This window comes from Phascolarctos cinereus, unplaced genomic scaffold, assembly GCF_003287225.1.
Source record: "Phascolarctos cinereus isolate Bilbo 61053 unplaced genomic scaffold, phaCin_HiC Scaffold_3;HRSCAF=262, whole genome shotgun sequence".
Classification (NCBI taxonomy): domain Eukaryota; kingdom Metazoa; phylum Chordata; class Mammalia; order Diprotodontia; family Phascolarctidae; genus Phascolarctos; species Phascolarctos cinereus.
This window is the reverse complement of record NW_027555736.1, coordinates 11,009,580-11,030,435: the sequence shown is the minus strand read 5'-3', so window position 1 is coordinate 11,030,435 and position 20,856 is coordinate 11,009,580. Positions and strand designations below refer to the sequence as shown.

At 50.7% G+C, this 20,856-nt stretch overlaps 1 protein-coding gene across 2 annotated transcripts in view; it reads left to right on the top strand.

The window, feature by feature from the left end:
* LHPP (phospholysine phosphohistidine inorganic pyrophosphate phosphatase) overlaps positions 1–20,856 on the top strand; it is a 211,211-nt gene that overhangs the window by 48,827 nt on the left and 141,528 nt on the right. Inside the window, exon 6 of one of the 2 annotated variants that reach the window (XM_020973610.2) lies at positions 11,048–11,139. In XM_020973610.2, the coding sequence (XP_020829269.1) occupies positions 11,048–11,139 (92 nt within the window). Of the gene's footprint in view, positions 1–4,389; positions 4,869–11,047; positions 11,140–20,856 lie in introns of those variants that run through there. The other variant, XM_020973611.2, reaches the window with a different exon arrangement.

Below are 20,856 nucleotides of genomic sequence, written 5' to 3'. Positions count from 1 at the left end.
TTGCATGCTTTCCCTGACACGTGTCCAGGGATTGGTGCTCATGCTCTTTTCTCCTGCCTCGCCTTCTCCATTAAGATGGTACTTTGATCAGTGGCCCCAAAAGGCTTTCCTCCCTTCATGTGCTCGCCTGTGGAGGCAGCCCACGTGTTCTCTGCAGTACTTGGGTATGAAGGGAGATTCAGGGAAGAGCGATTTACTCTGAGATGGATTTCAGAGAGCAGCTTTGGAATTCCCTTGCCTGGAAGTTTGGGGAACAGACGGGCATCACTGCAGTTCTGGGGCATTCCTAGCGTGGGCTTCCTAGAGCCCCACGGCCGCATGGGGTCTTGGGCCTCCTGGGAAATTCACATTTCATCTGGATTTTCCATATTTTAGAAGATATTTCTTATTTTCTGCGAGGGTTAGAAAGGAGGCATGGCTGAGGGAACAGAGAGCCAGCCTTAGAGCCAGGAGCTGAGTTCAAATCCTGCTCCTTAGACTGGCTATACATCACCTCATGAGTGGAGAGAGTTCCCTCCTTTGGGAATCACTTATTACAGTGGAACTGGCCTAGGTGCTGCCCTCTGTTCTAGGATTTCTTTTCTTGTCCTAGGGGATTGACTCCCCATCAGCTGAGTGCCTGAGTGCAGAAGGATGAAGACACTTTGGGGGGGTGGCTTTCTCCTTGGGAACCCCTCCTCCACTGTTACAACTTGCAGCTGGTCATTTTTCAAGGGGTCTGGACCCCCCTCAGTGGTCTAGGGAACTCCCAGAAGAGGACAGTTGCCTCTCTGATGCATGTCAGCCCCTCATCTATCACTGATAGCTACCTGGGGGCATGGAGAGTCAAGTGACCTGTCCAGGGGCACGAGGCTGGCATGGTCAGAGGCTCTGACTCTGAAGCTGGTGTCATTCACACTGTGGAGCCGCCTCTCATTGGCGATGGAAGGGCATGTTTAACCCTGAGCCAACACTTCTTCCAGGCCAAGCACCATTTAAAAAGATGATTACAGAAATGAAAATGGAGGCTTCCCTCCGGGAGGCTGCGATTGGCATGCAAGGGGTACGTGACTCTGCAGGTCCGGGCTTCGAGCTGGTTTCTTGCCTTTCATTTCCCGGCCCAAATCCCGGCCTTGAGAATGAATAAATGAACGCCCACATGCCCAGCCGTTTGTGTGCAGCGGGTGCCCGTGCTGGAGAGCTCTTAATTCTTGTTTTCAGCGGGTGGGTGACCTTTGAGTTTTATGTGTCTGTCTCTTTTCTTGCCATATTGCAGTCAGAAAGGAAGTTAAACCTGGGTTTGACAGGTAGGGTTTTTTATTTCCCTTGACAGCCCACCTCTTGACCTCTATCTTCTTGCCAATGATTTTTTAAATCCTAAATGATTTGGGAATAATTGCTCCTCCGTTAGTGATTATCGTCCTTCACCGATAGTAAATCTGTGAAACCCCGGGGGGCCAGACTCCATTTTGGTATGCGTGCGCCACAAGCTGGTGCCGACAGGCATCACTGATCGTGTGCAGCCACACTTCCCCGCTGCCTGTCCCGCCACCAGAGGATTCGCCCGGGAGATGTCAAACATGTGGGGGAGTGCACTCCTGGGCTAATAGCCCCCTTTGTTTGCAGGCCTCAGAAATGAGTTTCTGCCTGGACACCATTGCCTCATTTAGAAGGGCTGCCTTCCCCCTCCCTCCTTCCCGGGCTTCTGTGTTTCATGCCAGCCCACCAAGCCTCCTTGGGAGTGCCCCCACCATGGAGGCCGGCCCAGCAGATGCTTGGGCCCCTGGAGGCTGTATGCTCTCATTTGACCCTTACTCACTATCCCTGTGAGAGAAATAGGGTGACTGATGTTATTCCCAATTTTTAAGGATGAGGAATTGGAGGCGTGGAGAGGGGAGATGGCTTTACCGGTGCAGCAAAGCCGTGAACACCTGGTCTGCATGAAATAAATTCCTGCGTCCTCGCCACGACACCAAAGTAGGGTGGCTGTTGTCTGCCATCGATGAGTTGGTCAACGAACAGGCATTTATTAAATGCTTACTGTATGCCAAGCCCTATTTTAAGGCCCTGGGGATATGAAAAAAGCCAAAGACCGTCCCAGCTCACAGGCTGACAAGGGAGATGACATGCAGACAGACATGTCACGTGCAGGACAAACTAGACCTAATGTCAGAGAGAGCCACGGACATTCCAGGGGATCAGGAAAGGCTGCTTCTAGGAAGGATGTCGTAGCTGGGACTTCCTCCTCCTCACCCTCTGTAAGACCCATAAAACTGACTCACCTGACTTACCAGGGGAAAAGCCAATAGGAATTATGGAAAGGCTGAACTGCAGAGTCTTTGTTTTTTAAGAAATTCCATTTTTAGCCTCTGTCCTGGAGGATTTCTTGTGCAGAATTTGAATCAGAAAGGGATCCTCCAGGTGTTCCTGTGAGTAGATGACCCCAGGCTGCTAGCCCTAGGCCCTGGGACTCTGCCAGGCCTCTCCCTGAGAGCCCCGGCCTGACACTGTGGGTGGATGGACTGCCAGTGGAGCAGCCAGGCTGCTGGAGCCTCTGCTCTGAATGGACACTTCAGTCTGACACTATACCAGGCCCACCCTTGAGTAGAGAGAGGAAAGCTGGCCGGGCAGAATTTGGGAAAGAATAGCACTGTCACCGTTGGTGAGCGGCTCTTTGGTACCAAATCCCATCTTTGGAACCCCAACTTTATTCCAGGGAAGGCATCTGCTAGGAATTATGGAATGTCTCCATGTTGTGGGGGTATCTCCAGAGGGCAGAAGTCGGCTACTGTCTATTTCCAGCTGTGATTTGTACCCAGAAAGAGAAATAAGATCCATCCTTCAGAAGAGGTGTGGCCAATGAGTAAATGAATGAATGAAAAGCATTTATTAAGTGCTTACTGTGGGCTAAGTACTGGACATAGAAAAGAAAACAATCCTCGTTTTTAAGGGACTCAGTCTTTGGAGAAAACAGCCCATCTCAGAGATGCTGGGTCCTGAAGGCTCAGCAGTGGGGAGGAGGGCACAGCCCGGCTGGCCTGAGGTTGCCTCAAGGTATCTTGGGGTGGAGCAGCCCAGCGCCATTGGAAAGGGGCTGGTAGGTCCCAGGGTCAGAATGGCGAGATTTGGAGTCCTTTATGGCAAGTGTGGAAATAGGGAGTCAGTGTCTGGGCAGAAGAGGAAGAGGATGTTGTCGGGAGGGCTGAGAGGGAGGAAGCTCCTTCCCTGCTTGGGCACTGGTTTGTCCAGGTACCCCCAGGGAGGTGTGAGATGGCCCATCAGGGAGGAGCAGTGAGAATGAGGGATCGCAGCTGTCTACACTGGCCTCCCCGGGAGTGGTCAGAGGTCACAGTCAGTCTGATTCCCTGGGGAGGATTTATGGAGAGGTGTGGATGTGAATCACCCAGGATGGGAAAGTTTGGATGGGTCTTGATGGGCACCTATGGAGTGAGTGCCCACAGCATCACAGAACCTCAGGCTTCGGAGGCCCAGAGGGAAGGGGCCTTACCTCAGGCCACCCAGGAAGTAGGTGGCAAAGGCCGGATTTGAACGCAGGCCCTCTGATTCCACCTCCCTCCCTCGTACTCCTCTCCAGTTACTATATCAGTCATGTTAAATAGCGATTCCCAGACTCTTCAAGGTCAGCTAAGGCAGCCCCCATCTGATGCCAGCAGCCCTGCCTTGTGGCCACTCAGTGACGGGGAGCTCACTCCTTTGTGTGCGGTGCTGCTGTTGGGCTGCTCTGTGTGTCAGAGCTTCTCGCTCTTTGGTGCGTCAGTCAGGTCTTCCCAACTTGACCTTGTGACTGCCCAGAACCAGGCTGTCTCCCCTGCATCCTTCCCAGAGTGCCGTTGTGTCCTCTGGCTTCCTCACCTGTTCTTCCAGGCCTCCTCCCTGTTCTGATCACCTTACCTATGTCTGTCAGCATGCCCCTGGAAGGGCCGCCCCGGAGTCACACGGGGCTCATTAGACATGGATGGACAGAGGGACTTCCGGCTCACCTTCGCGTCATCCCACTGTTGACTGGTATGGAGTGTGAAGAGCCAGACGCCCTGTCTCCCCCACCCCAAACTGGTGTCAAGCAGGGCGCCCCTCCCCCACGGTTTAAGTCATTGATTTTACATGATGTTAATCCCTGTCAAAGTTTCTCTGACTGGTTTCAGCCCTTTGTTCCAGCTTGACAGGGGTGGGGGATTAGTTTTGTTCCCTGGCCACATTTGGGAAGCTGGCCTGGGCCTTCGTGGTCGTGGTTGGTAAGTGCGTTAAAGAGACCAGACTGACTACGGGCCCCCCGGGGTGTCCCCGGAGACATCCCCCAAAGGAATGCTCGTGCCCAACCGCGTTGTTCTGGGAGCCAGGAGAATCCATTTAGCTGTTAGGCCCATCTCTTCATCCTGTTTCCATATTCAGATGCTGTCCCCAGAGCCCCAGTCAGAGGCCATTCGGAAATCCAGTGACCTTGTCACGGAGAGCAAGAGGTCAGCTCGCCCTGGCTTCTTAGGAAGAGCCCGCACAGAAGTGAGCAGAACCGGAGAACATCGTACACAGTAACAGCCACGCTGTGCAGTGACCAATTCTGACAGACTTGGCCATTCTGAGCAATGCAGTGATCTGAGACAACTCCGAAAGACTCATGACGGAAAATGCCATCCACATGCAGAGAAAGAACCAGGGCGCCTGAATGCAGATTGAAGCAGACTGTTTGCTCTTTCTTCTCTTGTTTTTTTGTTTTTTCTCTCTCACGGTTTTTCCCTTTTGTTCTGATTCTTCTTTCACAACATGACTAATGTGGAAATGTGTTTAATATGATTGTACGTATATGGCCTATATCAGATTGAATGTGGTCTGGGTGGGGGGAGGGGGAAATTTAGAACTCAGAATCTTATAAAGGTGAATGTTGAAAACTAAAAATAAATAAACAAACAAACAAATAAAGAGTGCGCGCAGGCTCACCAAGGACCCCCAAGCCCCTTCCTTAGTCATTCAGCCTAGACCTTGGCTGGAGAGTCAGAGTTCGGCTTTTCATGCTGTTATTTCTAGAATCCGTCAAAAGGTGATCTGATTTAAGGGCAGGCAGTGATTATTTATTAATATTTAGCGTATGAATGACTTCCACGCAAGCAGCCATTCTATGAGGAGGGAAGGGAGCAAGCATTTATTAAGCACCTACTGTGTGCCAGGTGGGCAGCTATGTGGTGCAGCGGATAGAGCGCTGGTCCTGGAGTCAGGAAAACCTGAGTTCAAATTCAGCCTCGGACATGTACTAGCTATGGGACCCTGGGAAGTCACTTCACCCTGTTTGCCTCAGTTTCCTCTTCTGTAAAATGAGCAGGAGAAGGAAATGGCGAACCTCTCCAGTATCTTTGCCAAGAAAACCCCAGATAGAGTCTCAAAGAGTCAGACACGACGGAAATGACTCAACAAATGTGGCAGGCGCTGTGCCAATCTCTTTACAAGGATTTTATCATCTGATCTGCACAACAGCCCTGGGAGGGAGGTGCTGCGGGAGGCGGACAGAGCTTAAGTGACTCGCCCAGGGTCACACAGCTGTGTCTTGAGGCTGAATTTGAACTAGTCACTCTGTGCACTGTGGCGCCCCCTAGCGTCCTCAGAAGGCTTAAACATGTGATGTCATTAGCATGGTTATTCCATGATTACCTCTCCTACCTCTGGACTCCCCTCTTATTTCTTTGTAGCTCTACTTATACTGATCACCCTCTGCTGTTATGCAGAGGTGGGTAGGCAGGTAGGTGGCACAGTGGACAGGGCATTAGACTTGGGGTGAGGAAGACACGGGTTCAAATCCTGCCTCAGACGCTTACTAGCTGTGTGATCCTGGGCGAGTCACATAACCGCTGTCAGCCTCACTTTCTTCATCTGTACAATGGGGGCAATAGGAGCTCCTACCTCCCAGGGATGTCGTGAGGATCAAGTCAGAGAATGCTTGCCAAGTGCTTTGCAGTCTTTGAAGCGCTACAGAAATATTAGTTGTCATTGTTCTCAGACTTCACGCCCCTTATTTATCCTTGTAATCTTTCTAGTGCTTAGAAGACAGCCGCACACGTAGAGTTTTCCCAGTAGACTTTATTTAATAACTTGCTCAGTGAACTCCTTTTTTGCACCAGAAATTGTGCCAAAAGTAAACTGAGGCTGTAATGCCCCCCAAGGTAGCTGTGTCTCAGTGAAGGAGGTCTTCCTGTGCGTGAAAAACATTTCATTGGAGCTGCCATGCCGTCAATTCTGACACTCCCCTCTGGTGACCAGCAGCTTTCCCCCACTTAGTAGTAGTTTATTTTTTCCAGTTACACATAACATAGTTTTCAACATTCACTTTTATAAGTTGATGGCCTTTTTCTAAACATCTGTACTCCTTGCCAGTGACCCCACCCCTCCCTGCTTTACAGCAAAGAAGAACAGCTAAACAAACGAATTGTCACATTGACCTGAGTGTATCCCCCATTCTGCACCCATAGGCCTCCACATCTCTGTGGAGAGTAGAGCGACCTGCTTCTCCGTCATTTCGCTGACGCAGTTTTAATTCTCAGGAATTATGGTGTCTGTTTCAGGGAGAAACTCAGACCTGTTGGCAGCTGTGCACAGTTTCTGAAATGCTTTGCACCTGGCTTTCTTCTTCCTGTTCAAGTTAATTGTCCGTCCTCCGTGTTTGTCCAATCCAACTGAGTTTAGTGAGTGCTCATTAACTGCCTACTATGTGCCATGTTAGCTAGTCTCCTAGGATACAAAGAGAAAATGCAAACCTAATTGCTTCCCTCAGGGAGCTTCTATCCTCCTGGGGGTGTGGCATGTAAACAGAGAAGTGACTGCGAGATTATCGAGGAGGAAGAGAGCAGGAACAGCTAGGATGACGGAGAGACACATGAGGCTTTGAAAAAGGCAGCGGTGAGGAGGGAGGGCATACCAGGTGTGGGGCACAGCCTGGACAAAGGAAAAGAGGCAAGGAAGCCAGGTTGGCAGGGTTGTACAGTGTGTGAAGGAGACCGTTGAAGGGCTTCAGATGCCAAGCGCAGTAGCTTCTGTCTCGTGCTAGAGGCAGCAGGAAGCCATTGAACATCCTTGAGAGAGGAAGGCCCAGTCGCACCTGTGCTTTAGGGTAAGCTGTTGAGTGGAGGATGGATTAAAGAAGGTAAAAATTGGGAACAGGGAGACCAGTTAGATGATTTCAGTTATCAAGGTGAGAGGGCATGAGGTCTTGAGAAGTCGTTGGGGTGCGGAGCAAAGGGGATGGAAGGAGAGATGCTGTGGAGGTTGGGGGAGTGAGGAGGAGTCAGTTCTGGCTCTGAGCTGAGGAACCCGGGTGATCAGAAGGAGGATGTGGGAAAGGCAGGGGTAGGTTAAGGGATGCAGTCAATTTGAGGAGCCTATGGGACATTGAGTTGGAGAAGGTCAGTGGGAAGTTGGTGACAAGGCTCCTGAGCTCTGGTGACTGTAGCTTTGGGAGTTGTCTCTCTTTTTCAAAAATTTTTTAAAATTATTTTTAAAAACAATTTATTTTTAGTTTTCAACAATCATTTCCATAAGCTTTTGAGTTTTAGATTTTCTCCCCTTCCCTCCCCAAGACGGCATAGAATCTGATGTAGGCTCTACATATCCATTCCTATTAAACATATTTTCACATTAGTCATGTTGTAAAGAAGAATTAGAACCAATAGGAGGAACCACAAGAAAGAAGAAACAAAAAACAAAAGAAAAAAATAGCAAATAGTATGCTTCGATCTGCATTCAAACTCCATAGTTCTTTCTTTGGATATGGATAGCATTTTCCGTCATGAGACTTTTGGAGCTGTCTTAGATCCTTGCATTGCTAAGAAGAGCTAAGTCCATCAAAGTTAGTCATCACACAAGGTGGCTGTTACTGTGTCCAACGTTCTCCTGGTTCTGCTCACTTCACTCAGCATCGTCCATACAAGTCTTTCCAGGTTTTTCTGAAATCAGCCTGTTCATCATTTCTTATAGCACAATAGTATTTCATTACATTCATATATCACAACTTGCTCAGTCATTCCCCAGTTGATGGGCATCCTGCCCCTGTTTTATTGAGAGGAAGGAGGCAGCCCCTTCCTCCTGCGCTCAGATTGGTCAGTGGTTTGAGATGAGTTCAGTTGGCCGCCATCTTGCCCTGATGTTGCTGCTTATTCCATTGTTTGTTAGCTCATGAAAGTCTTCCCAAGTTTCCCTACCTTCTTTATCCTTGCTTTTGCTTAGGATAATAATAGAGAGTCTTCTCTCTACTTAATTCTTCCTTTGTGGAGAGTGAGGCTGAATTCTTGACTCTTGGCAGGGATTACAGTTCTCATAAAAGACTTTTCACAGTTCTAGAGGTGAATCATTCAGCACAATGGCTTCCACAAACCACCACATCTGTGGGTCCTCACCAGCCTTTCAAATCCCTCTTCCACTTGGTCTCTGCTCTAGATATTCTCCATAAAAATGGCAGATGCCATGGGGAACATGTGGCTGTCAGTGTCGGCCTTTCTTGAGGTGGACCATCGGAGGGTCCTTGAATCTAAGCTAACAACAGTCTCTCTTTCACGGAATCTTAGGTGATAATAACATGTGCAAGAGAAACTCTTATTGATGGAGTGCACTGGAGGTGCCTGAGTGTGTCATTTCCCTCCTCAGGAAGTCTCAGTGGCTTCCTGTTGCCTGTAGGACAGAATACAGACATCTCTGAAGTCCTTCACAGCCTGGTTCCAGCTCTTCCTTGCAGGCTGAGCACGCCTTCCTTCCCCTCACACATTCCAGCCAGAGTGGCTGTGTGCTGTGCCCTGTGGACAACAGCTCATCTCCAGCCTCCTCTCCCTTTGTGCTGGCTGCCTCCAGTGCATGCCTCTCATAGTTCGCCTTTAGCTAGCACTCCACAATTTGCAAAGTGCTTTCCACATAGTATCTGACGTAATCCTCAACAAGCCTAGGGGAGGGCCACTGTCTTGCCCAGGGTCTTATTGCTGGAAAGTTTCAAAGGCAGGTTTCAAACTCAGTTTGTTCTGCCTCCAAGTCTGTTGGCTGCCTCTACTGCAGCCTATGACTCCCTTTTAGGCTCAGCTCAGATGCCACCTCATCTTTCTTCTTCCCCCATTGTGTATCCAGGAGGGCCCCTCCGGGGCTGAGCTGCCTTCTCTCCTCATTCCCACCTGCTCAAGTCAAGTCAACAAGAGTTTATTAAGCACCTGCTATGTTCCAGGCACTGTGCCTTCAATACGAGAAAAACAAAAACTAATACCTGCCCTCAAGGATCTTACAGTTGAATGGGGCAGACGGGCATGCAGCAGCTATGTACAAGTAAGAATGGGTCCAAGCATTTGGGGGAAATGATTTGGAATTATGCTAAGAAAGTGATGAAAATGTCCCTGCTCTTTGCCTTGGAGATTTACCACGATGCATGCACTTCCAATGAGGTCAGGGATAGAAAGAAGGGTCCCATGTGCATCAGAACTTTCTGTGGTAAAAAAGGACTGGAAACCAAGCAGATGCCCATCCTTTGGGGAATGGCTGACCAACCCGTGGTATATAAATGAAATGGAATATTATTGGACTGTAAGAAATAGTGGGACCGCTAGGGGGGTACCATAGTGGAGAGAGCGCTGCACCTGGAGTCAGGCAGATTCATCTTCCTGAGTTCAAACTTGACCTCAGACACTTACTAGCTGTGTGACCCTGGGCAAGTCACTTCACCCTGCTGGCCTCAGTTTCCTTATCTGTAAAATGAGCTGGAGAAGGAAATGGCCAACGACTCCAGTGTCTCTGCCAAGAAAACCCCAAATGGGGTCAGGAAGAGTCAGACAGAACTGAAATGACTGAACAGCAAAGGGATAGTGGGTAGGCAGACTGAAGAGACGCATGGGAATGTTTAGATGAGCTTCTTCCTGCTTTGAAACATCCCTTGTTCTGTCTGTCCTTTTCTCTCCGTTCCCCCAGGCCTCTGCCCCCCAGCTCTGGCCCCCCTTGCCTCTCACCTCTTCCCCTCCTAATGGCACAGCCTTCCCGAGGGCTCCTCCCTCCAGTGCACACTGGCCAAAGCTGCCAGCGGGATTTTCCTGAAGTGCACCTCTCACCGTCTCCTCCCCCCCTCACAAAGCTCTCTGTGACCTCCAGGATCTCTCCTTCCAGCCCCAGCTCAGGGGTCCCCTTCTTCCTCAAGCCATCCCAGATTTCCCAGCTCGAGGCTTCTCTCCTCCCCAGATTTTCCACCAGTAGCTCTGTCCTTATTTCCTTTGATTAAGAGGTACAAGGGACCCCAGAGGCCATCTAGTTCAGCAGATGATAAAACTGAGGCCCAGGGGCAAATGCCTTGTGGTGGTCACGGAGGTAGCATCCTCTCCCCTGTTAGCTCCTTGAGAGCAGGGGCTGGGTGGCTTTTTATCTCTGTTGCCACAGCGCCTAGACCAGGGTCTTGGACGTAGCAAGTGCTTAGTAGATGTTTGTTGATGGATTTTTCCAGGAATTCAGTCTTTAAAAAATTTGCTCCAAGAAGTCATCTGTTGGGTCGGGACGAGTTTGCATTTTTCTATTCCTTCCGTGCTCTGCATTCCTGTGGGGTGCGTGTGTGCCTGTGTGGAGTTTTGCCTTTAATCAGCAATACCTTTGCTGTTTAAAGGCAAAAATCCTTTCAAAATGTTGGTCAGAAAGGTTAAAGAAACACATTTAACCTTTATAAAAAAGTTCTGAAACTTAGGGAGATGGAAAATAGCACGAGTGTGTGGTCATTAGCAGCCAATAAAACCTTGCAGATGTTCCAGGCAAGAAATGCAGGACCGGCTGAGTTTCCCCATTCATTTTTGTGATGCCAAATCACTTTGACGTCTTTTGATTGATTTCAAATGGCGTGGCTTTATACCGCTCTGAGGCCTCCCCTGCAGAGGGGCCACATGAAATACGGTGCAGGTAGGGTGACTTTTAATCAATACAATGACAATATTATCTTGTTTAATTTGTACAATGGCCGCATTAACCATCAAATCAAGCCGTTTATTATGTCAGCGAAGATGAAGTGGAGACTGAATAAAATGTGCCTGACATCCATCTTGTGTGTATTTCATTCCCATGACAGACCATCATGATTGGAGATGATATTGTGAGCGATGTCGGAGGGGCCCAGCGCTGTGGGATAAGGGCATTGCAGGTGCGCACAGGAAAGTTCAGGTCAGTCTCTTTTATTGCATTCCTTCTCTCTCGTGTTGGTTACGCGGCCTCTCGTAGAAATGTCTTCTGGGGGCCCAGCAGCTCCCCTAAATCACCCAGACCGCAACGGGGAGGCATGGGGGCTTAGCAGCTTGGGTTTCAAAGACTGGACGGCGCCAGAAGAGATGATAACAAATGAGTCTTTCTGTGGTCATGCAAGGTGAGGCTGGGTTTAGGGAGGGAGCCCTCCAGCCCATCAAGGTGAATCCTCTAGTCTGTATGTGATGGTCTGATATAGTTGATAATACTTGTTGGGGGATGGAAGGATGATACTCATGGCCTTCGTGGGTGGAGCACAAACCAAAGCTCTAGGTCATGGCCCTTGAAGAAGATGGCGGCTTGTTGCTGGGGTGGCAGTCTGCCATATTACGTGTAGTTCAAAGGAACTGATATTGTGGGGTTGTGGTCATGACGTGACATCAGAGGCTACAATGTGGGAATGTGCCATGCACAACTGCGCTTCCTTGGCCTGGCATCGGGGCCAGGTTCCATTCTGCCCATGAGACTGTGCCCAGGAGGGTTTAGACCCTGGAGTCAGAGGACCTGGGTTCAGATCCTGTTCTGCTGGTTCTTATTAACTCTGTGACCTTGGACAAGTCACTTCCCCTTTTAGGGCCTGTTTCCTCAGCTATAACATGAAGGTCCCGGACTCAGTGACCTCTGAGATCCCTTCTAGTTCTGAAGGTCCTGTGCAGCTAGAGCTGCTCTTTCCTGTTGCTGGACATGGTCACTCAGGGAATGACTATAGAGGGTCACCCAGAGGGACATGGATTGGTCAGTCAGCTCAAGTATTTGAGGTGCCCCTTTGTGCCAGGTGCTGTGCTAAGCATTGTGGATACAAAGAAAGGCAAAAGGCAATCTCTGTTCTCAGGGGACTCCCACAGAAACTGTGAGATGGCTAGATGCTCAGCGGGTTCTCTGGAGACATATACAGTCTCCCTTTTTATAGTTTATTCATTTGGAAGACCTCCTCTACTGAGCAAAGTGAGGGCGGTAGTGCGGAAATTGGATAGGAAATCAGCCTTCCCCCATCTCCCCTACCCCCCCCCATACTTACTCCCAGTACTGCTCCTAATCCTGAGGTCGAGGTGGCCCTGCCCCAGGAGGGAGAGCAGCCTCCAGAGGATCAGCTTCCTGAGGGTCAGGCTGTCAGGACACCTGCTGGACCCTCTGGGCACACAAACATCTTTGTAGACTTCTTCCTCCATGCACACTGGAGGCCCTTGCTCCTGAGGGCTGGTGTGAAGAATGTGATTCCCCAGCTGCCTCAAGTCTACCCATGGCATAGCAGAGGAGATACTTTCTGAACAACCAAAGAGGCCAGAGGGAAGGAGGCATCAGTGGAGTAGGTGTGGAAGAGTGCCTTAGGAGGCACCCAAGGCCCTGAATGCTAGGGAGCTCTCCAGGGTGCTAGAGCAACATTGCCTGGGTCTGCCTCTCAGTCTAAAGCCTTTTTAAAAATCTCTTCTGAAGTGACCAGCCTTTGTGGGCCTTCAGCCGATCCCTAAGGCCAGGTGCTGGTGCCAGTCCCACGTAGCATCTAGCTTCACCTTGCTCCTATGCTGATGTGCCCCCGTCTTTGTGCCTGGTCTGGCTTCAGCTATCACCTGGGCTGTCCAGGCCCAGTCCTCTGCCCCATCTCCTCCTTCACTGATGGTTACAAGAAACGATCGTTTTTAGGAGGGGGGTGAATGCTGAGACAATCTGATGGGTTGGGGGAGTAAAGGGTTTTCTTGATGGATGAGGGAAGAAAGGTTAAGTTAAGGCATCTGCCATCAAAGCTGTTTAATAACACACCGTACATGGTCTCATGTTGGTGTGGCCAAGCCTTGGCCATGTTTCCTATTAAAAGTGGCTCTTATCAGCCAAAGTAGCTGGTGAGACTTAATGGATTTACCTGGAGGAGAAGCAGTGACCAAGGACAGGGGGATTCTCTGTAGAGGGAAGGGATTGGGGATGGGCCTGTGAATGAACAGGAAGCAGAGACATGGACATCTCCCAGTAGGATCCTGAGTGCGGCGCTGTAGTGTGTAAAATCCACATTTGGCTTCTGAAAGTTTGGCTTTGGAATCCAGGGATGAGCAGAGTGGAAAGGCTTAGGGAGCCTGCGAAAGCATGACCCCCCTAAGTCTTTTCCGTTCTTTTTATGATGGATGCTAACTCTGCACTTTCCTGGGCAGACCATGCCCAGGGCTGTTAGGATCCCCAGTCTGGGCCCTGGTGCAGAATCCAGGGTCTGAGCTCTGGCCACGCCATTCACCCCGTGTGGGAAGGGAAGGCTTTTCTCAAGCTTCCCGTGGAAGCAAATGGCAATTTATAGGATTTCCATTTCTGGCTTGCTTTTTAAAAGAATGATCAATAGTCTAATTTAGGCGTCATGGGTCACACTGGGAGCCCTTTCGGAGGGGAGGCTGAGGCCGTGTCCCGTGAGTTCAGGAGTTCTACGCCGTAGCACTAAGCTGGTCAGGGGTCTGTACGTTCAGCATGACTGTGGTGAGCAGAGGGCGCAAGGTCACCTGTGGAGGGTGGGAAAATGGAAAAAGCTTTTGTGTTATCAGAAGTGGCCACTTCTCTCCAGCCTGGGCGAGACAGGAAGACTCAGCCTCCCCAGAAAAAGTGAAGAAAGAATGATTGGTGACCCAGGAAGATCACCGGTCCCATGGAGGCAGGGAATCTGGTGATCTGCAAGCATTTATGAAGGTCCTACAAGATGCAAGATATCCTGGACAAGTCACTTCACCCTACTTGCCTGTTTCCTCATCTGTAAAATGAGCTGGAGAAGGAAATGGCAAACCACTCCAGTGTCTTTGCCAAGAAAATCCCAAATGGGGTTAGAAAGAGTCAGATACAACTGAAGAACAATAGATTCCTTGCTGTGATCTTTTGAGGTAGTGTTATCATCTTCATTTTCCAGGTGAGAAAAACTGAGGCAAAGCAATATAGTCGTGGTCCCACAGCTGGTCCCACAGCTGGGATTCAGTCTTAGGACTCCCAACAGCAAGATCAGTGCTCTCTCCGGTGCCTTCCTGCTGTGCCTAGGAGAACAGCAGACGAACCCTGTAATGGGGCAGGGGCTGGGAAGAAAGGAGGAAGGCAGGGCAGAGCTGAAAAGCCCCCAGGCTGTGTGTGTGTGTGTGTGTGTGAGTATGGTGTTGTGTGTGTATGAGTATGTGTGTGTGTGTGTGTGTGTGTGTGTGTATGATTGTGTGTGTGTGTGTGGGAGAGTATGGTTGTGTGTATGTGTATGTGTGGGGGAGAGTATGGTTGTGTGTGTGTGAATATGGTTGTGTGTGTGTATATATGTGGGAGGGAATGAGTATGTGTAGGTTTGGGGATGTGTCCACATGTATGTGGGGGGTAAGGTGTGTGTGTGTGTGTGTGTGTGTGTGTGTGTGTGTGTGTGTGTATGTGGGAGGAAATGGGTGTGTGTGGGTTTGGGGGGTGTGTGCATGTGTATGTGAGGGGTATGGGTGTGTGGGGGTATGTATGGGTATGTGGGGAGTGTGTGCAGGGGGTGGGGGATATATATAGACCTCCCTCTGCCCATTGCCAGGGGCAGAGAAGCCTGGCTTGGGGCAGGGGGCGAGGGTGGGGGAGGAGCAGCGCCAGGCCCCTCCAGGCTGCTCCTTCAGGGGGAGCTTGCTCCTTGCGCCCATCAGTCCTGGATGCCAGCTAGCCGCCATGGCTGGGAGAGCAGAGCCTTCTTCTGCCCGAGCAGGCGTTTGGCACCATTGAGACAAGTCTGACAAATTCCCTGGGCTGAGTTTCCCCCGACTTAGTCATTCGAAAGTGTAGGGAAACCTTTCCGATCCAGACGTGCCAGGGCGTGTCTGAGCTTTGGAATGAGAGGGACGTTGCCCAGGATCCACCACAGCTTCCCAAAATAAAACAAATTAAATGAAGCCAAGCCGCTGCTCCCTCCACTCGCCGTGCCCACCCCAGCCCTGCCCCCGGCCTACAACCCTAGGACTCCCATGGGAAGTCAGGCTGCCCTCCATTACTCCTCACACTCCCCACAGCCCAGGAGTGTTGTCTGCTGTGCCGTCTGGGTGCCCAGCGCCCAGCTGGCATGGAGCTGGAAGGGCCCTTGGAGGCCTCTGAGCCCAAGAGCCTCTTTTAACAGCTGAGGAAACTGAGGCCCAGGGAGGGCAAGGGATTGGCCTGCATCATCCGGGGGAAAGCAGCTGATGGAGGATTTGAACCTTTGTCCTTAGAACCAAAATCTTCTGTACCCTTGTGTGGGGATGGCCTGGCACATGATAGGCTGGCTCCCATTTCTGTCGAATTGAGTTAGTTTGAGGAACCGGGCAGTTCAACAAGTCAGTCACCAGCAGATATGCATTAAGCACCTATGTGCCAGGCTCTGGGGATGGAAATACAGTGCGTGCCACCCCTACCCCCCAGGAACTTAGACAAGAAACCCAAGCTTTAGGAGCCGCGAGGAGGCCCCCCTCGCTCAGTGACTGTGAATGTGGCCATGAACGTGTCTAGGAACGTGGCCATTGCCATCTAGAGGCCTTGGGAATTAGTCCTTACATGGGTGAAATGAGGACGAGGGAATGATGAACTTGTCTGAGGGATTCAGGAGGTGGAGACAGGTCCCAGCCTGGAGCGTGCTCCTCTCTCTGACGTGCACCTTCTGCCACTTGGGGAGGGGAGAAGAGAACACCTGAGCATTGGGGAAATCAGGACCAGAGGGGCCCGAGAGAAAACCAGGTGGCCAATGGCATGTACACCTTGGAGTGATGGAAGTGACTGGGGCAGAATCACTGAGAAGTTCTGCATCAAGACTTTTAGGACACCACTTGTATGTGTGTGTGTATGTACATATATGTATGTGTATACATTTGTATATACACATGCATACACATTGGTGAATACAGCAGCACACACATGTGTGCACACACACACACACACACACACACACACACACACTCTGCAGCTAGTTAGCAGCAAGCTCTTCCTCATCCACACAATGAAGGGCTGGGAGCTCTGAGGCTCCCCGAAGGCTCTTCCGGGTGTCACATCCATGCCCACTCATCTCTCTGCATTTGTGTAGAAAGTTCCTGACCAGGAGACTTTGGTGTCGGCAGCTTAGGACAGCATTTGTTCTGTCTGGAGGACAGAGGGCCTTTCCTGGTCCCCCTCTCAGACCGCCTTCCATCCCCTCCATAAGCATCTTTATGTACCTTACTGATGCGTGGTCTCCCCATTAGGCCATGAGCTCCAGGAGAGCGGGGTTGTCTTTTGCCATTCTTTGTTATCTCCAGAACTTAGCATGGTGGCTGACACACGGTAGGCTGCAGGCACCCAGAAGATGCCCAGGGAAGATTGATGGGAACAGACAGGAAGAGTCTCATGGGGTGAGAGGGAGCAGGAGGGCTGCAATGCACACCAGCAGAAGGAATGCCCACAGTGGGAAGACTCCAAATCCATCAGGCCATTCTGATACCTCCCAGTCTCCCATCTCTCCTCTGCCTAAAGCAATTCACGCCTTGGCTGTCTACGGAAAAGTGGACGAGAAATGGGGCTCCTTACGGGAGCCAGGATATACGCCGTGAGTCCAGACAGACGCTGTCCTAAGGTGTTGATGCCAAAGTCTCCTGGTCATGGAACTTTCTACACAAATGAAGAGAGATGCACAGGATTGGATGTGACACCTGGAAGAGCCTCAAAGCCCCCAGCCTTTCATCATGTGAACAAGAAAGAGCTCACTGCTAACTAGATGAAGTGTGCATGTGTGTGTGTGTGTGTGTGTGTGTGTGTGTGTGTGTGTGTGTGTGTGAATCATGGGGACTGGAAGGTGTGAGCAGACTGGAGAGGGAGGAAGGAGCAAGGTTGGGGAGGGCTTGAAATACCAGATGGAGGATTTTAGATTTGATCCTGGAGGTCATAGAGGCAAAGCCATTGGAATTTAGTGAGTCTGTAAAGGGCCGATGCAGTCAAGTCTGCACTTGGGAAGATCAGCGTGGCAGCTGAGTGGAGGGTGGACTGGAGTGGGGAGAGAGGAGGCAGGCAGACTCCCAGTAGGCAATTGTAGGAGTCTGTCTGTACCCAGTTCACTTCCCAGCTCAGGTGATGGACAGGTGGGTCTACACCTGTCACCATTGAGGCTGGGTCCAGCCCCGCCCTTCTGGACCTCATCGGCCACCTCAGCTCTGCCTGGCCTCCCACCCACCCTGGCACGGACTCCAGATCTTGGACTTTGGGTGCAGCTCACAAGGCTGTGGCCAGTTTGAGTCTCCTACAGAGACAGAAGCAAGAGCAGGGCCAGGAGCTCAGAGGTCACATGACAGTGGCCCTGGAAGTTCTCGCCTCCTCTTCCCCAGACACAGCCAGGCAGGACAGAGGAGGAGCCAGGACTTGTTTTAGTGAATGCTCATCCCCCCTCCTCTTACTACACAGGCAGTCAATGGTCTGTCTCTTCACCTGGAGAGTATCAGACCAGAACCAGGTCAGAGATGTCCGCTTTGGAAGCAGGGCTGTCCCGGAATATGCCTTCATGCCTTGGTAGAAGCAGTCCCTCCAGACTCCTCCCTACGGGCACCAGCATGCAGAGCATGCTGGGGGTGCTCTGAGGATGGGGCTTCCGTTGTCCCCCCACCCTGCTTTGTTAGTGACTTTGGAGAGAGCAGTTTCAAGTTGATTGATGAAGTCGGAGAGAAGACAGTGAGAGGAAAGGAAGTGGAGCTGCTGGTTGGAGATGGCTTTCTAAGGACTCTAGCCACAGTAGGGAGGAGAGACATAAGGTGATGGCCAGCAGGGACGATTCTGTGGAGTGAGGGAGACATGGGCATGTTTATTGGGAGCCGAAGACAAGTGAAAGTGGGGATGACAGAGGGCGACTGTTAGAGGAGTAGGATGAAATAGGGGTCACTTGGACAGGTAAAGGGTTGGCCTTGGAATGGGATCGCTTGTGCAGGGTGAGGGGTTAGCCTTGGAATGGGATCACTTGGAACAGGTAGAGGGATTAGCTTTGGAATGAGATCGCTTGTGCAGGGAGAAAGTTAACTTTGGCAAGGAGAAGGGCCACCTCTTCATGGGATGGGGTGAAGGAGGAGAGAGTGGGGAAAGTCATCTGAGGGATGTGAGATGAGGAAAGCACAGGGAGCTTGGGGCGAGTGGCCTCCAGCTTGGGGGTGAAAGACAAGGCAGAGTCCTTAGCTGAGAAGGCGAGGGTAGGGTATGGGGTGCTATGGGAGGGTTGTGGTTGGAAGAATCTGTTTTGCTCGACTCTGCACATTTGTGAGAAGGGATTTTTCTTTGTTTTCTTTTCCGTTTTTTCCCCAGTGGTATGGGTGGGAAAGAGGGGAGGGGATAGAGATAGGGTATCATTTAAAAAAAAAAAAAGACAGTCTTCGAAGCATCTTTTTGAAAATGCCCAGAAGAGAACAGAAAGAAGGCCAGAAGATTCACTTAAAGCAGGACAGATTGGAAAGCTAGTTGTTGACTTTATTACCTTTACTGTGTTATATTCAATAGAAATGCAAATTCAGCAGAATAGTCTGCATGCAGAATACAATCCTTATCTTCTGCTGTGATCTGTGTGTGGAAATGCCCATTTTATTTGGTGTTTGTGAACTTAGGAATAAAACAAAAAGTCCAAAAAAGGCAAATTCTTAGCAGTGATCACAGTAATGAAGACAGAAGTGGTACGTGTGTGTGCGTGTATGTGTGTGTCTGGCTGTGTGTGTGTGTTTCAAAGAAACCAAGGCCACTTCCCCAGGTGTCCTCTGGGTGCCAGCGTGTACACCGCCACCAGGAGGAGTGAGTTCGCACCGCTAGAGGGCCCGTGTGGCCAGGTCACAGTAGCTGCCTGGGAGCCTGGGAGCCAGGGCAATGAGTGGGGGCAGTGACCTGGGCCGCTCAGACTTTCCCCTAAGTCAGCAGTGCCTGGGGAGCTATTGCCAGGGGTTTTTCACGTCCTTGGTAGTGAGCCCGTCAGGAACCCTGTTCTAGAGTTTCTGCAGGGCAGAGGGCATCTGAGGGCCTTTGGGCCATGGTGACTGCAGATACATCCAGGCACTGGGGACTGAAACCAGCTGGCTTCTTGTACAGTGCCAGCTTCTGTCTTCCCCAGCCTAGTCTAGACCTTTTTTTTCTTTTAATTTTTCTCGTTATCATCCATCTTGATCTGTCCTCTGCCTGCCCAGAGAGGTGTCCACATGAAAAGGAAACGGGGAAAGTGACCCAGCAGAAAATACCCCCGCACATCTGTGAGTCTGACGGTGTGCGTGGGGTTCCCCAGCCCTCTCCCTCCTCTGCAGAGGAGGAGACGAGGGGGATTTTGTCATCATCTCTTCTTGGCCCAGACCTGCTGCTGGGGAGGCCTTAGGACCTGAGGCTGGGGAGTGTAGGTAGAAGGGGCGAGGTGGGAGCATCCCAGCAGCCAGGCCCTGTAGCGGTATGCTTTCATCCCCCTGCCCTCAGTTTCCCTCTCTGTAAAGTGGAGAGCCTACTGGCCCCTTCTCCCTCACAGAGCCGTTGGGAGAAAACCCTTTATAAATGGGGTCTTTGTTGGCACTGGCCCCCAGGGCGGGGTCTAGACCCCCCTGCACATTTTTTCCCAGGGAAGGAAGGAATGGATGGGCTGCTTCCCTTCTGCAGCCTCTGTCCTGTGGTCCCTCATGGCCCCCCAGCGCCCCCTGCTGGGGTGAGGATCACCAGGCACAGAACCAGTGCCTTCAGCCCTGGCTTCATTTTTTAACTCTTTCACTGCGTTCCCTATTACTTCCATATTTAGGGAGGGACCATAGAAAGAATACTAGCCCTGGAGTCCAGAGGATCTGGGTTCAAATCCTGCCTGTGACATTAAGCAAACCCCTTAGCTTCCCTGGGGTTCATTTGCCACATCTGTAAAATGGATGGTCTGTGAGCTGAGGATGCTTCTAGCTTTCCAGCTGTGGTCCTTTGAGCCTTCCTTACATGTACAGGCAACGATGCATCTAACATCCCTATCAGAATTCTGAGCACGTCCTTGCTGGAAGAAGAAAATTGCTTCACAGACCAGTTGCTCATTTTTTCTTATTTATTTAGAAAAGGTTGGAAAACTTTGATTATGAACTAGTGGTGGAATTTGCCTGGAAAACCATTCCTCCAACCTTCTCTCCCCTCCCTGCCCCTTTAGACTGTAGGAGGATTCATGTACTGAGAACCTCCACTGACCTCCTGGCACCCACATTCTCTGCCATGACTCAGTCGCTGTATTTGCCCCATCGCTGAGTTCAGCATGAAAATCTAGGAGGAGTTTTCCATCCAGCCCTGACAACTGGGCAGCCTCCACACTCACCACTGGCAGGTTACCAGATTTATGTGATTCCCAGCTTATGAAAGATGCTTGGGTTCAGTTGCTCGGGGCTCAGGATGGGCACTGAGGGCAGAAATTTAATCCAGGAGGAGAGTGAATTGGGGATCGAAGGGGAGAAGGGTGTGGCAAGGCTCTAACCTTGATGACAGAAATCTCAGGATCACGGCTCCCTCTTAAGGGAGGTGGGGTCGTTTCTTCTTCTATTTCTACTTCCCTATGGCAACAGAACATCTTCTCTATCGGAACAGATAATGCCCAAGGCATTGGGCATTCAGACAGGCGGTTCTAACTTCCTACAACACTGTTGACCCATAGGGTTTTACTTTAAAGAAATTCTCTTTCTAGTTTGAATATCCTTATTTCTGATGATG